Below are 12,542 nucleotides of genomic sequence, written 5' to 3' on the forward strand. Positions count from 1 at the left end.
AGGACGGAGGTATGGAATGAAACCGAGGACCAGGAAATGGAGTCGGTGGATAGGAAATGGGAGAAAATCAAAAACTGGATCCTTGGAGCCTTAGTGTATAAGGAAATTAAGTTAAAGAAGAGAAGGAAAATAGGGCACAAAGATTGGTGGAATAGGAGTTGTACCAGAAAGAAGAGGGAGCTAAAAAGAAAGTACAGAAGGTAGAGATGTGGAAAGGGAAGTAAGGAAGACTATTTGGAAGAAAAGAAATGCCTGAAGGGGTGGTTATAGAGCAAAAGGATGGAGAAGAGAGTGGGGGAAGAAGAGAAATTAAGAAAATTGAAGGACGAAAAGAAAATTTGAAACTACATAAACAGTCGAAGAAAGAAGAAAGAATGGAAAGAGAATAATATCCTTATTACTTCATGGAGCTGTTAGGTGGGACCGAGATGGAAGGAAGGGATGAGGCGTTGGAGATGCGTGACATGGGAACAGAAGAAAGAAATGAAGAGCAGGTTCAAGATACAGAAAGGGAGCTGCAAGAAGAGGAGATAGTGAGGGCAGTCAGGAACATGAAGCTAGGCAAAGCTGCAGGTGTCGATGGAATCCCAATGGAAGCATGGCTGTATGGTGGCGCAGCAGTAAGAAGAGGTCTAACTGATCTGTTGAAGCTCATTTGAAAGGAAAGTAAAATTCCGACCGAATGGCGAACAAGTATAGTTGTCCCCCTATATAAAAGGGGGAATAAAGAGAGAACAGACAACTATAGAAGGATCTCTCTGCTGTGCACTGCATTCAAGGTATATGCGGAAATTCTAAGGAACAAATTGGAGGAAATAATGGAGAGGAAAGAGAGGATACCTGACAGCCAAGCCGGCTTTAGGAAAGGGAGGTCCACGATGGATAATATATTTATCTTGAACCATATAGTGCAAAGGGAAAAGGAGAAAGGTTCGGCAACTGGGAAAGACAAGATTTTCACAATGTTTGTGGATCTAAGGGCAGCATTCGACAACGTTGACAGAGGAATTTTATGGAAGATAATAATGGAAGAGAAAAGAGTGGATCGCAGTTTAATAAACAGGATAAAAGAAATCTACAAAGAGATGGAGGTGACAATAAGGACGATGGATGGGTTCACAAGATGCTTCAAAGCAAAGAAAGGTGTAAGGTAAAGCTGTGTGATGAGTCCCGCCCTGTTCAATTTATACAATGCGGACAGTGATAAAGTTTTAGAAAAGCGTGGTATAGGAGGAGTGGAGCTTGGAGGAATGAGAGTATATATGGTCATTAGCATACGCGGATGATACGGTTTTGGTAGCGAAAAATAGAGAGGTTTTACTAGATATGATGAGCATGTTAAAAAGATTTTTAAAAGAAAGGAAACTAGAATTAAATACAGAAAAAACTAAAGTGCTAGTATTTAATAGTAAAGGTAAAAAAAAACAGGAGGACATGGAAATGGGGCGAAAAAATAATAGAGGAAGTAGATATTTTTAAATACCTGGGTTTCACGTTTAATAAGAAAGGTAATTATGTCGATTATATAAAAGAACTGAAAAGGAAAGGAAGGATCGCGGCAAACAGGGTCTGGGGCTTAGGAGAAAGATTATGTAAAGATAATTTTAGTAGGAGATGGACGCTTTTTAAATACCTAGTGAAAAGTGTGATGGAATACGGAGCAGAAATATGGGGGTAGTGTGAAAAAAAGAAGTTGGAAAAAGTCATGTTAGATTATGTAAGATGGGTATTTAGACTAGATTTTTGCACTCCGAGGTATGTAATACTAAGGGAACTAGGATTAGAAAAACTTAAAATCTGTTGGGACATAAGAGCCATAAGATTCGAAAAAAAAAGCAGAGAGAAAAAAGACGGAAGTTTAGTAAAGGCATGTTGGGATGAAAAGGACACAATGGATAAAAAGAAAAAGGATTTATATAGTTTGGAACGAGAAAGATTTTATAATAACAATGGTTGAAGCTCTGAAGTAATAAAAGAATTAAATAATGAAGATAAAAATACTGAAGGCTTAGTAAGAATAAGGGAACAGGACATACAAGGGCAAATAATAAACAGTAAAATAGTAGAGGCAAAATATAATTCAAGGTACAAAAAGATAGAAGCAAGCAACGAAACACCGAGTTACTTATTAAAAGTGAACTTGGATAAAGTAAAAACAGGAGATGAGATTAGAGCGATGGTAAAATTAAGGTGCGGCAATTTAGAGGATACAAATAAATATTGGCTTGACGAGGAAGATACGAAGTGTAGATTCTGCAAGTCAGGTAGGGACAACTTAGAGCATTATATAAGCGAATGCAACATCACAAGTATGTGGTTTGAGAACTTAGGTATGAATAACGGAGAACGATTAGAAAATATATGCGATGACAAATTTAGAATGGAAAAAGGAAAGGTGCTAAATAGATTATGGAAAAGGAGAGAGGAAAGCTATAAAAAAGATAATGGCTGTAAACAATAAAAATAATGTAAATAATAATGTACTGCGGCTTGTTTGTAAAGAAGAAGGATGTTTGACGTGTGGATGGATGTGTGTGTTAAGTAGAATTGTAAACCAAGTCCTTTCTTGGCGTATAGCTGAAATAAAGACATATATATATAACTAAAATTATTTATTTTGTTGTTAAAAATCGGCACCGAAAAAAAATAGACTGTTTAGCCCCGGTCTCCCCTATATAAGTTAACAGTCTTCTTCTGCGGGAAGTGGACAGAGTTTTTGGACGGCTCTTTTAAGTAATCCAGTGGGCGTTTTGACTGTCGCCACTCTGACAACGTCGTCCTTGCCGGGATGAACATCCTTCACTCGCCCCAAGACCCACTGCAGCGGGGGTACATTGTCCTCCTTCAGAATGACTAGGGTACCGACTTCGATATCCTTGCTTCTAGTGCGCCACTTATGACGCTTTTGCAGCTCGTGGAGGTATTCCTCCTGCCAACGCTTCCAGAAGTGCTGGCGTAGTTTCTGGGCATGCTGCGGTTGCGACAGCTTGTTATCCGGGATTTCCAGATAACTATACTCTGGTGGAAACAACAAGGAGTCTCCTGTAAGGAAATGGGAAGGTGTCAATGCCAATAAATCGTTAGGATCGTTGGACAAGGGAGTAAGAGGCCTCGAATTCAGGATTGGTTCTATCTCTACGAGCAGCATTGAGTATTCCTCAAACGTCCAAACCAGACCCTTCGTGACAGTGTGGAGGTGTCGCTTGGTCGCCTTGACAGTGGCCTCCCAAAGACCTCCGAAATGTGGAGATCGAGGAAGAATAAAACTCCATTCGATTTTCTGACGTGCCAAGTGATTGGCTATCTTTTCTGTGTCCTTCCGAAAAAATTCGTATACTTCTGCTAGCTCTCTTGCAGCTCCGACAAAGTTTGTGTCGTTGTCGGACACGATCTTTGAACAAATTCCTCTTCTCGCAAAAAATCTTCGTAAAGCAGCCAGAAATGACTCGGTAGTTAACTCCGTCACCAGCTCTAAGTGTACGGCTTTAGTGGCAAAACAGGTAAAAACTGCGATCCAGGCTTTAGAGATGTGAATCCTTCCCCGCCTGCGGCTCTCTCGTACCTGCAATGGTCCGGCGTAGTCTATACCTGTTGTGGTGAATGGTCTCAATATATGACGGACTCGATCCCCAGAAAGATCTCCTATGAGGAGTCCTTCAGGTGTCCTTGGCTTGGCTCGAAAACACTTTATGTAACTTCTCCTAATTTTGTTTGCTTCTCGTCGACCGCTCAGAGGCCAATATTTTAGATGTGTTGAGTGGAGCAACTGCTCCGGTCCGCAATGGTGAAGCCGGAGATGCTCCTTTCTCATAATGATTGTTGTGACGTGGTGCTTGACTGGCAACAATACTGGATGCTTCTGAGTTTCGGGAATATCGGCTTGAGATAACCGACCACCTACTCTTATGATTCCTTCTTTATCAAGGATAGGACTGAGGGACAACAACTTACTACCCTTGGGAATCGACTGCTCCTGCTCGAGAGCCTGCATCTCTTTCAGAAACACTTCTCGTTATCTTCAATATGTTGGTTTCCGCGTGCTCTAGTTCGTCTGGCGTTAAAGGTCCGCTCTTCTTTGCGCCAAGTAAGTTCGCCTTGAAGCGTAGCCAATAAGCGACTATGCGTTGAAGCTTCCTATAGTCTGAAAATCTTCGTAGGATGTCGTACTTCTTGTTCTTTGTTGCAATCAGCGCTGTTGTCTTCATCTCGGACGTATCGCCTAGGATTTTTGGTTGCTCAGGCCATTGACCTGTGGTGAGCCATTCAGGCCCGTGCCACCACAATTGACTGGTTTTCCACATGTCCACCGACATTCCTCTGGAAAGAAGGTCTGCAGGATTGTCCTTGGATGGAACGTGACGCCATGTCACACCCTGCGAAAGATTTTAAATCTTGGTGATCCTATTTGCTACGTACGCCTTTCTAATGTTTGGGGACTCGGCTATCCAGTTGAAAACAACAGTCGAATCGCTTAATAAAATTATGTCTTGAATCTTGGCACCATAAGCTTCCCTTGCCTGTTCGGACAGTTTAGCCAACAGTAGCGCCGCTTCGAGTTCCAGTCTTGCTAGCGATATCGTTTTCAGGGGTGCGACTCTGCTTTTTGAACAGATCAAATGCGCTTGTGCAGTACCTCCTGACTTTCGTGAAACAGCATACAGAACGGCTCCATATGCCTTTTCTGAGGCATTTCCAAAACCGACGAGATCGAACTGGCCGCTTGCATTTTCTGGGTTGATGTTTTTCGGAATCTTCACATCGTTGGTTTGCGGCAGCGATTTGTAGTATTCCTTCCACGTGGTCTCTAAATCCGTTGGGAGAACCTCATCCCAACCAGTTTTAATTTTCCATAGAGATTGCATGATACACTTGGCGATGATGACCACGGGTCCTAGCAAGCCAAGGGGGTCATATATCTGAGCTATCTGGGATAGCACCAGACGTTTCGTAACCCTTGAACTCTCTTCTATTGTCACGCTGTACTGTAGAACATCCGACTGAGCGTCCCATAGAAGGCCCAATGTTTTCATAACACCCTCCTTGTCTATCTTCAAGAAGCTGTTACTATCGCTGGACTCTGGTAGATGCTCCAATATTCGTGGATCATTGAAACTCCATTTTCGCAGCTGTCCCCGTTGCAGTAACTCAGACAGCTGCTGTTGCAAAGCTATGGCCCCTTCTATTGTACTTGCGCCGGACAAAACGTCGTCCATATAAAAGTCTAGCAAGACCAGTATTGCTTGTAGAAACTTCTCCATTTTTTTGTTTGCCAATGCTTCTTCTAGGAACTTCTTCAGCTCTTCGATCTTCAATCTTGCTTCTAGAAACTTTTCCATTTCTTCGATTGTCAATGCTGCTTTTAGAAACTTCTCCAGTTCTTTGATCGCTAATCTTTCCAAGCAGCTGATGGCCAAATAGGGTGCACATGCGGTGCCATATGTCACCGTGTTCAGCTTAAAGACCTGAACTGGCTGCGACTGATCTGATCTTCACAGGATCAGTTGTAAATCTCTGTCTTCTTCACACACAAGTATCTGTCGGAACATTGCTGTTATGTTCTCCGTTATTACAAAGGGGTGTGATCGGAAACGTAAAACAATGCAAAACAGACTCTTCTGTTTATTTGGACCGACTAATAACTTGTCGTTTAATGCTGTCCCCAGCGTCGTCTTCGCTGAAGCGTTGAATACGACACGTAACTTAGTCGTCATGCTGTCCGGTTTGATCACCGGGTGATGCGGAAGCATGTACGATTGCCCTGATTTCGTGCGCGTGTCTGGGCTTACCCTCATGAAAATGTGCCCTTGAGTGCTCAATGGCGGTCAGTGGGAATGTATGGTTGCCCTACAGTTGCAATGCGAATTATATGGAAAAGTTAATGGAAAATATTGAGTGGCAATAAGATGAATGGAAACGCAATGGCAAGATTCGAATGACAACTTTTTCCATACAGGCGTAATAGAAACTGCTAATGGCTTATGAAGGTTAAAACTTGTGTATGAAACTTGCAATGCAAATTATATGGAAAAGTTAATGGAAAATATTGAGTGGCAATAAGATGAATGGAAAGACAATGGCAAGATTCGAATGACAACCTTTTCCATACAGGCGTAATGGAAGCTGCCAATGACTCATGAAGGATAAAATTTGTATGGAATTTTTCTACCTTCAGCCAATGTTGTTCAGTGTGAATTGTAATGGAAATTTGTCAATGGTAAATGTGGCGGTTCGCGCCACCAGTGGTACATGCATCATCATCACGCCCGCGCGGTAACTGTATTACCGGCAGTTCGCATCGACGCCGCTAGGCGTCGCATCGTTAATGCATTCTCTCAAATTCAAGGTTCGACACGGACTGGTATATGTATGAGACCCCCTACGGGACACCGAGGCAGATATTTTCAGGCGCTAGTCGCCTAAGGCAAAAGCTCCCATTAGATTGTCCGTTGAACCAAAGGCAATGGAAAATGAAGGCATTTATATTAAAGACAAAATAGTACCATTTATTAAAATGCCATTGAATTCTTATTGTTCCAGACGCAATGGAAATGAAGGCATTTTTGCCAAAGATAAAAATTTCCACACAAAATCCCATTGGTATTGCCAGTGTTAATACCAATGGCAATACTAATGGCAATATCAACGGCAAAACCAGTGGCAATACCAATAGCAATACCAATGGGATTTTGTGTGGAACTTTTTATCTTTGGCAAAAATGCCTTCATTTCCATTGCGTCTGGAACAATGGGAATTCAATGGCATTTTTTAATGGCAATGAAGGGCACATTTTTATAAGGGTAGTCCCACGAGCGACATATGGCCTTGTTTCTCATAGTCTTCCATGAACTGAACATACGCATTTTTCAATGCTGGATCTCCCTTGAATCGTCTCTCTAGGGAATATAACCGCTGTAATGCTTGATTCCCTGAATCGCCGAGCTCAACTTCGGGTTTCTTTGGAAGTGTTACGATGAACCTGCCGGTTTTGTCTCGCCTAACTGATTCACGGAACTGCCGTTTGCATTCAATTTCTTCCTGGGTAAGACTCCGTTTTTCGAACGTCTCCTCTTGCTTCCAAAAGCGTTCTAACTGTGCTTGGAGTTGCGCACTTGTTATGAGACCGCAGAAGCTTCTTGGGGTTTCCGATCTTGCGTCGAGGAGTTCCCCTCCTACGATCCATCCTAGCAACGTACGTTGTAACCTGGGTATGCCCTTTGGTCTTTGAATATAATCCTTGCAGATTAATGGCCAGAAAAGTCCTGCACCTATTAAAATATCCACCGTGCCGGGCGTGTGAAAATCTGGGTCTGCTAAACTCAAACCCTTCGGCAAGCAAATCAGTTTAGTGTTGATTTTGACTTGAGGAAGTTTTTCTGTTATGGCAGGCAACACGAAACATTCGATGGTTATCTCATAATCCGCGTACATCGATCGGATTTTCACTTCTACCGTTTTACCGACATTTGTTTGTGATCAGTTTATGCCACTAATGAGCTCGTTTTGCTTTTTACACTTCAATTTGAGCCTATTAACGAGTTCCTGCGTTATCAAATTTGATTGCGACCCTGCATTCAAGAGTGCACGGCAGTTGTACTGACTTCCATTGACGTCACTGACTATGACTCGGGCCATTGATAGCACCACTCACGACGTGGGTTTTTTTGCGAGGTTGATCACAGAAGATGATTCTTCCGTATCTTGCAAGATGGTTTTCTGAGTGCCGTGCATGACCACCGAGTTCTTTGAAGCATCCTCGTCTAACTTCGTATCGGTTGCCGTCTTTTCTTCTTGCTCTGAATGCAACAGTGTGTTGTGCTTCTTGTGGCACCTCCGGCATGCTGACGATTTACAAGCCGCAGCAAAGTGACCTTTGCCTAAGCAGTTTATACACATTTTCTTTGCTTTCACCTCCTTCAGTCTGTCAGAGCACGATAGTTGCAGAAATTCCGGGTATCGGTACACCTGGTGACTCTTGCTGCAGATGACACAACTTTCTTGAGAGGTGGTTGCCAAAGCTACTTTTCTTTTTTGTTTCTTCGGTGCCTTTGATGCATCCGGCTTTCCCTTTGTCTTGTCGATCATCTCAAGCGTTCGTACTCGCTCATTGAGAAAAGTCAGAAAGTTCTCCAACGTAGGTCGGTTTTCTTTGTCTTTGTTAGTTTCTTTTTCCCAACTCTTTTGCGTATTGTAATCCATCCTGTTCTTTAACAGGTGTATGAGGAGCTCGTTCCACTTATCGACTGGAAGCTCTAGTGTTTCTAAAGCCTTCAAGTGCGTTCTGACATGAACGATCAGTTGTCTCATTGTTGCTGGTTTGTCCTTTGATACGGTTGGAAAATCAAGCAATTGACTCAAATGCGTGTTAATTAAAAGTTTCGTATTCTCATAATAATCTGTAAGAAGATCCCATGCGTTGTCATAATTCGCTGCAGTCGTTGCCAAGCCTCCGATAACCTGCAACGCTTCGCCTGTCAATGAACTTCGCAGATATTGAAACTTCTGTATTTCGGTGAGTACGGCATTATCATGAATCAATGATTTGAACGCATTCTTGAATAAGAGCCATTTATTGTAATTGCCGCTGAATTCTGGAAGTTTCAACGTTGGGAGCTCGACATCCAATCGTCGGTCTGTATCGTCCGTCTTCGTTTTGCTGCTCTGCCCGTGCGGCCTGAGCCTGTACTTGGTTAGCGGCCTGTGCCGCTGCTTGTGCTGTAATGAGCACCGTTTGAATCTTCGTTGCCGTTTCGAAATAGATATTTTCAAAGATTTGCCGTTTTGCCTTTTGTTCTGCGGTAGGCAGCACTTCTTCGCCTGCGGCGACTCCGGCCTCTTCTAACCTCGCATCGTTAATCCTTTTCGGCACTTCTTGGAAAGCCTCCCAATTAAAGGCTCTCGATTTTCGTCGACTTGACCTTTGCTTCGGCGACTGATGTATTTTCATCGACAGTATTATTGATTCGAGTCATCTGGCCTTTTATAGTCGCTCGACTTTGCTTCAATTTTCTTACGTCTGCCATTTCGTTCTCTTGATTCGATCAGGTACGTGTTGATAACTCTCGATGTGTAATCGACGTGCGTCCTCGAACCTCGCGACGTATGCGTTTGTAAGCACTCGCGACGGACGCGTTTACGCGCTCGCGACGTGATTTCTCGGCGTGCGGGCTTGAATGCCTTTGCGCACTTGCGATGCGTTTCCACGACCCTCACGACGTTAATCTCGGCGCGAGCAAGGTACGAAACTTGTCTCTGCACCCGCGAAGTGCTTCACGACACTCGCAACGCGCAACTCGGCGTGAGCGAGACACGATGCGATACGAGCTATGTCCCGGTCACTCGCGACGCGCGTCCACTCGCGACGCGCAAATCTCGGCGTGTGCGAGCTGCGAAACTTGTCTCTGCACCCGCGACGTGCTTCACGACACTCGCGACGTGCAACTCGGCGTGAGCGAGACACGATATAGCGATACCAGCTATGTCCCGTTCACTCGCGACGCGCAAATCTGGGCGTGTGCGAGATGCAAAACTTCAATACGAAGTATGTCTTGATTATTCGCGACGTGTGTCCACTCGCGATGTGAAAATCTTGGCGTGTGCGAGATGCGATTGGTCCTTCAATACTCGCGATGTGTATGCGCGCTTGCAACGTGTGCCCACGTGCTCGCGGCGTCATCCTTTATGTTTTGCGAAATAGTCCTCGAGCACCCGCAACGCGTACGTCCACGAACACTCGCGACTTGAAATCTCGACGTGTGCGAGATACAATTGCGATGTTAATCCTTAACGCGAATACTCGATTTCACGTTCCGTTGTGATGACTCGATTGGAACCCGTTTACGATCCAAACAATAATGCTGCTAGCGACCCGATGCGGACGCCCGTTGAACGACAATGCTACGATGTGACCGCCACGACCGGATCTCGACATGAGCGAGATATCCCTATGCGAGCGACACGATCGACTCTCGATTTGCGCGAGCCAATTACAATGATGCGAGCGTCCTGATGCAGACCTTTACTTGCAATGACGGTTATGATGATGCGAGCGTCCCAATGTAGACCCCGACGTGCGATGCGCTTCACTCTCGCTGCATGCGACGAGCGACAGCGTATTTTCCGATGAAGAATCCTTTGACCGAGGATACTTCCACTCCCGCTTCGCGAGAACAACGACTCGCGATTTTCGTATGCGCTCGCTCACATACTGATGATTACTCGACGGCTATGATTGCCGCCGCGATCTTGCACTATGCCAATAACGGATCTCGTTTTTGTTCCCGGCACAGATCTTGCACTACACTCGTCACTTTGTCTAGCAACTAAGTGTTCACTTGCGTGGCTGCTCAACGTCCTTGTCGGTAGCCATCTTGTCCTGCTGCGCTACGACGTGCTCGTCCCGCCGTTTTCTTCTTCGAGATTACAGAACACTTTCACGCGATTTTTTTGGTCTATTTCTTGTGACAACCCATCTCTCATGGGATCGTGCCACATTGGTTGGGCGCCAAGTTTATGTTGAGGAGAAAGTACACAGGATTTCAGTCAAAATTTCACAGAGCTTTATTCCGTTACCTTTCCTTTATCGCCATATTGTTTCAAAACTAACTCTAACTAACGCCGCTCTGGCGGTACAATTATCAACAATTTTACACAATCGTATAATCTCATACTTATTAAAACATAAATATTTTAAAATAATATATTTATTTTAAAAATTATAAATATATATATATATATATATATATATATATATATATGTATATTTTATATATAATTATATATATATTATATTATATATATATATATCTGTCCAAAATTTTATATATATATATATATATATATATATATATATATATATATTATATATATATATTATATAATTGTTTGTTTGGCAAGTTCGAATTTTTAGCAATGGGAAACGCCGTTGCAAGAAATGCCGGGACGCGCTCCGATTGGTGCGCCTAAAGGTGCGCGAATGGATGCGGAAATGAGGAGCACAGATTCTATTGAAAAGGCGTGTGTTCGATTGTTTGGAACATATCATAGATTTATTTAGAGAGCACAGTTGGCCAGGTCACAATGAGAGCGGGTATACACTGAGGTGCATTGTTCACGAAAGCGAAGTCGCATCGGTCGGAGAGAGGGTAGCACAGCGTGTGAGAGAACGATCTTGTGGTACTTCCCCGTTGACAAGCGCAATGCACTATCTTTAGAGTTTAGATCACTGCGGCACTCTGTGGAGGACACGAGAGGCACAGGATGCACAGTATTTAGAGTTTAGATCACTGCGACACTCTGTGGAGTACACGAGAGGCACAGGATGCACAGTATTTAGAGTTGAGATCACTGCAGCACTCTCTGGAATACACGAGAGGCACAGGAAGCAGTATTTAGTTGCGAACGCGAGATCTATCACTCGATGCCGAAGAGCCGGCGCTCACTGCGTTTCGCGTACTCTTTATTTCTAGCTAAACGAATGTGTGCGACTGCTCGGTGACAATGCTAGAGACTCTCTGGTACGAAAATCGCGCTCCCGCAACCGTTGGAATGTTCGCCCGAAAACGGGTGATCTAGGACACGTGTATTCCGCGTGTCGCGAATTCCTGCGCTTGCAAGACGCGCGACCCTTATGCTAAGACTCCATAGACGCGGAAATGCCGTGCGGTAGAGTGCGTTGACTAATCAGAAGGCTGCCGCAAGTCGCCTGCGGCAAAATCAAAATTTGTGATTGGTCAACGCACTCTGCTGCATGGCGTTTCCGCGTCTATGGAGTCTTAGCATTAGCGCGAACGATCGAGAGTGTTCAGAGACGGCGTTCCTCTATAAAGCGCCCGTTGCTTCAAATTAACGTAATCGTTAACAATAATTATATATAAATATAAATTGTAACGATGCACCCCCAAACATGCATCGTTCCGGCAGGAACACCACGCCGAGACCACCCCGCCGACCACCCGCGAGGGTGAAGAACGGGCACGATGTGCCCAGCGTATTTTTTAATCATCTCATACGTTAGAAAGTCCGCGAATGGACTTAAACGCGGCAACCGCCTCACCGCACCGAGCGGTGCCGAAGGCCGCCGAACGCGATCACGGCGTCGGGGCGCCGCGATCCCCGATCGTTCCGCCGCACCGGCCCGGCGCTCGCGATCGCCGTCGCTACCCCCACCACGCCGCGACGCCGCCGCGACGCCGCCGCGACGCGTATAAAAGCCCGGCGTCGCTGGCACAGAGCGCGATTCCCGATCATCCGTCTTCCAGACAACACCGATCCTGAATTCCCGCACAAAAGCTAATCCGAACGTAAGGTAGAACGCCTCCGACATTCTCTGTCTTCGCCGAGTGTGTCTCGGCTAGCGACCAGCTTTTCACTCCTATCTGAATCACCCGAAGCCGTCCGGATACGAAGGTAGAGCGCCTCCGGCATTCTCTGTCTTCACCGAGTGTGTCTCGGCGAAAGACCAGCTTCTCATCTTCCAAATCATCCGAAGCCTGTCCGGACAAGACGGTAGAGCGCCTCTGGCATTCTCTGCCCTCGCCGAGTGT

At 44.8% G+C, this 12,542-nt stretch overlaps 4 protein-coding genes across 4 annotated transcripts; 1 reads left to right on the forward strand and 3 right to left on the reverse strand.

The window, feature by feature from the left end:
- Positions 1-818: 818 nt before the first annotated feature.
- LOC139821361 (uncharacterized) lies at positions 819-1,154 on the forward strand. The gene has a single exon (XM_071792370.1). It carries the CDS (start codon positions 819-821, stop codon positions 1,152-1,154), a length of 336 nt encoding a protein of 111 aa, XP_071648471.1.
- Positions 1,155-2,680: 1,526 nt separating this feature from the next.
- On the reverse strand, positions 2,681-3,811 carry LOC139821362 (uncharacterized). Its single transcript, XM_071792371.1, has one exon. The coding sequence runs from the start codon at positions 3,809-3,811 to the stop codon at positions 2,681-2,683; it is 1,131 nt and encodes a 376-aa protein (XP_071648472.1).
- A 574-nt stretch (positions 3,812-4,385) lies between these two features.
- Positions 4,386-5,747, reverse strand: LOC139821363 (uncharacterized). The gene is made up of 2 exons (XM_071792372.1): positions 5,612-5,747; positions 4,386-5,482 (listed from the first exon to the last, which is right to left on the reverse strand). The coding sequence occupies exons 1-2, from the start codon at positions 5,745-5,747 to the stop codon at positions 4,386-4,388; spliced, it is 1,233 nt and encodes a 410-aa protein (XP_071648473.1).
- Positions 5,748-6,789: 1,042 nt separating this feature from the next.
- Positions 6,790-7,428, reverse strand: LOC139821364 (uncharacterized). Its single transcript, XM_071792373.1, has one exon. It carries the CDS (start codon positions 7,426-7,428, stop codon positions 6,790-6,792), a length of 639 nt encoding a protein of 212 aa, XP_071648474.1.
- Between the last annotated feature and the right edge of the window lie 5,114 nt (positions 7,429-12,542).

The sequence above is a fragment of the Temnothorax longispinosus genome, chromosome 11, assembly GCF_030848805.1.
Source record: "Temnothorax longispinosus isolate EJ_2023e chromosome 11, Tlon_JGU_v1, whole genome shotgun sequence".
Lineage (NCBI taxonomy): Eukaryota > Metazoa > Arthropoda > Insecta > Hymenoptera > Formicidae > Temnothorax > Temnothorax longispinosus.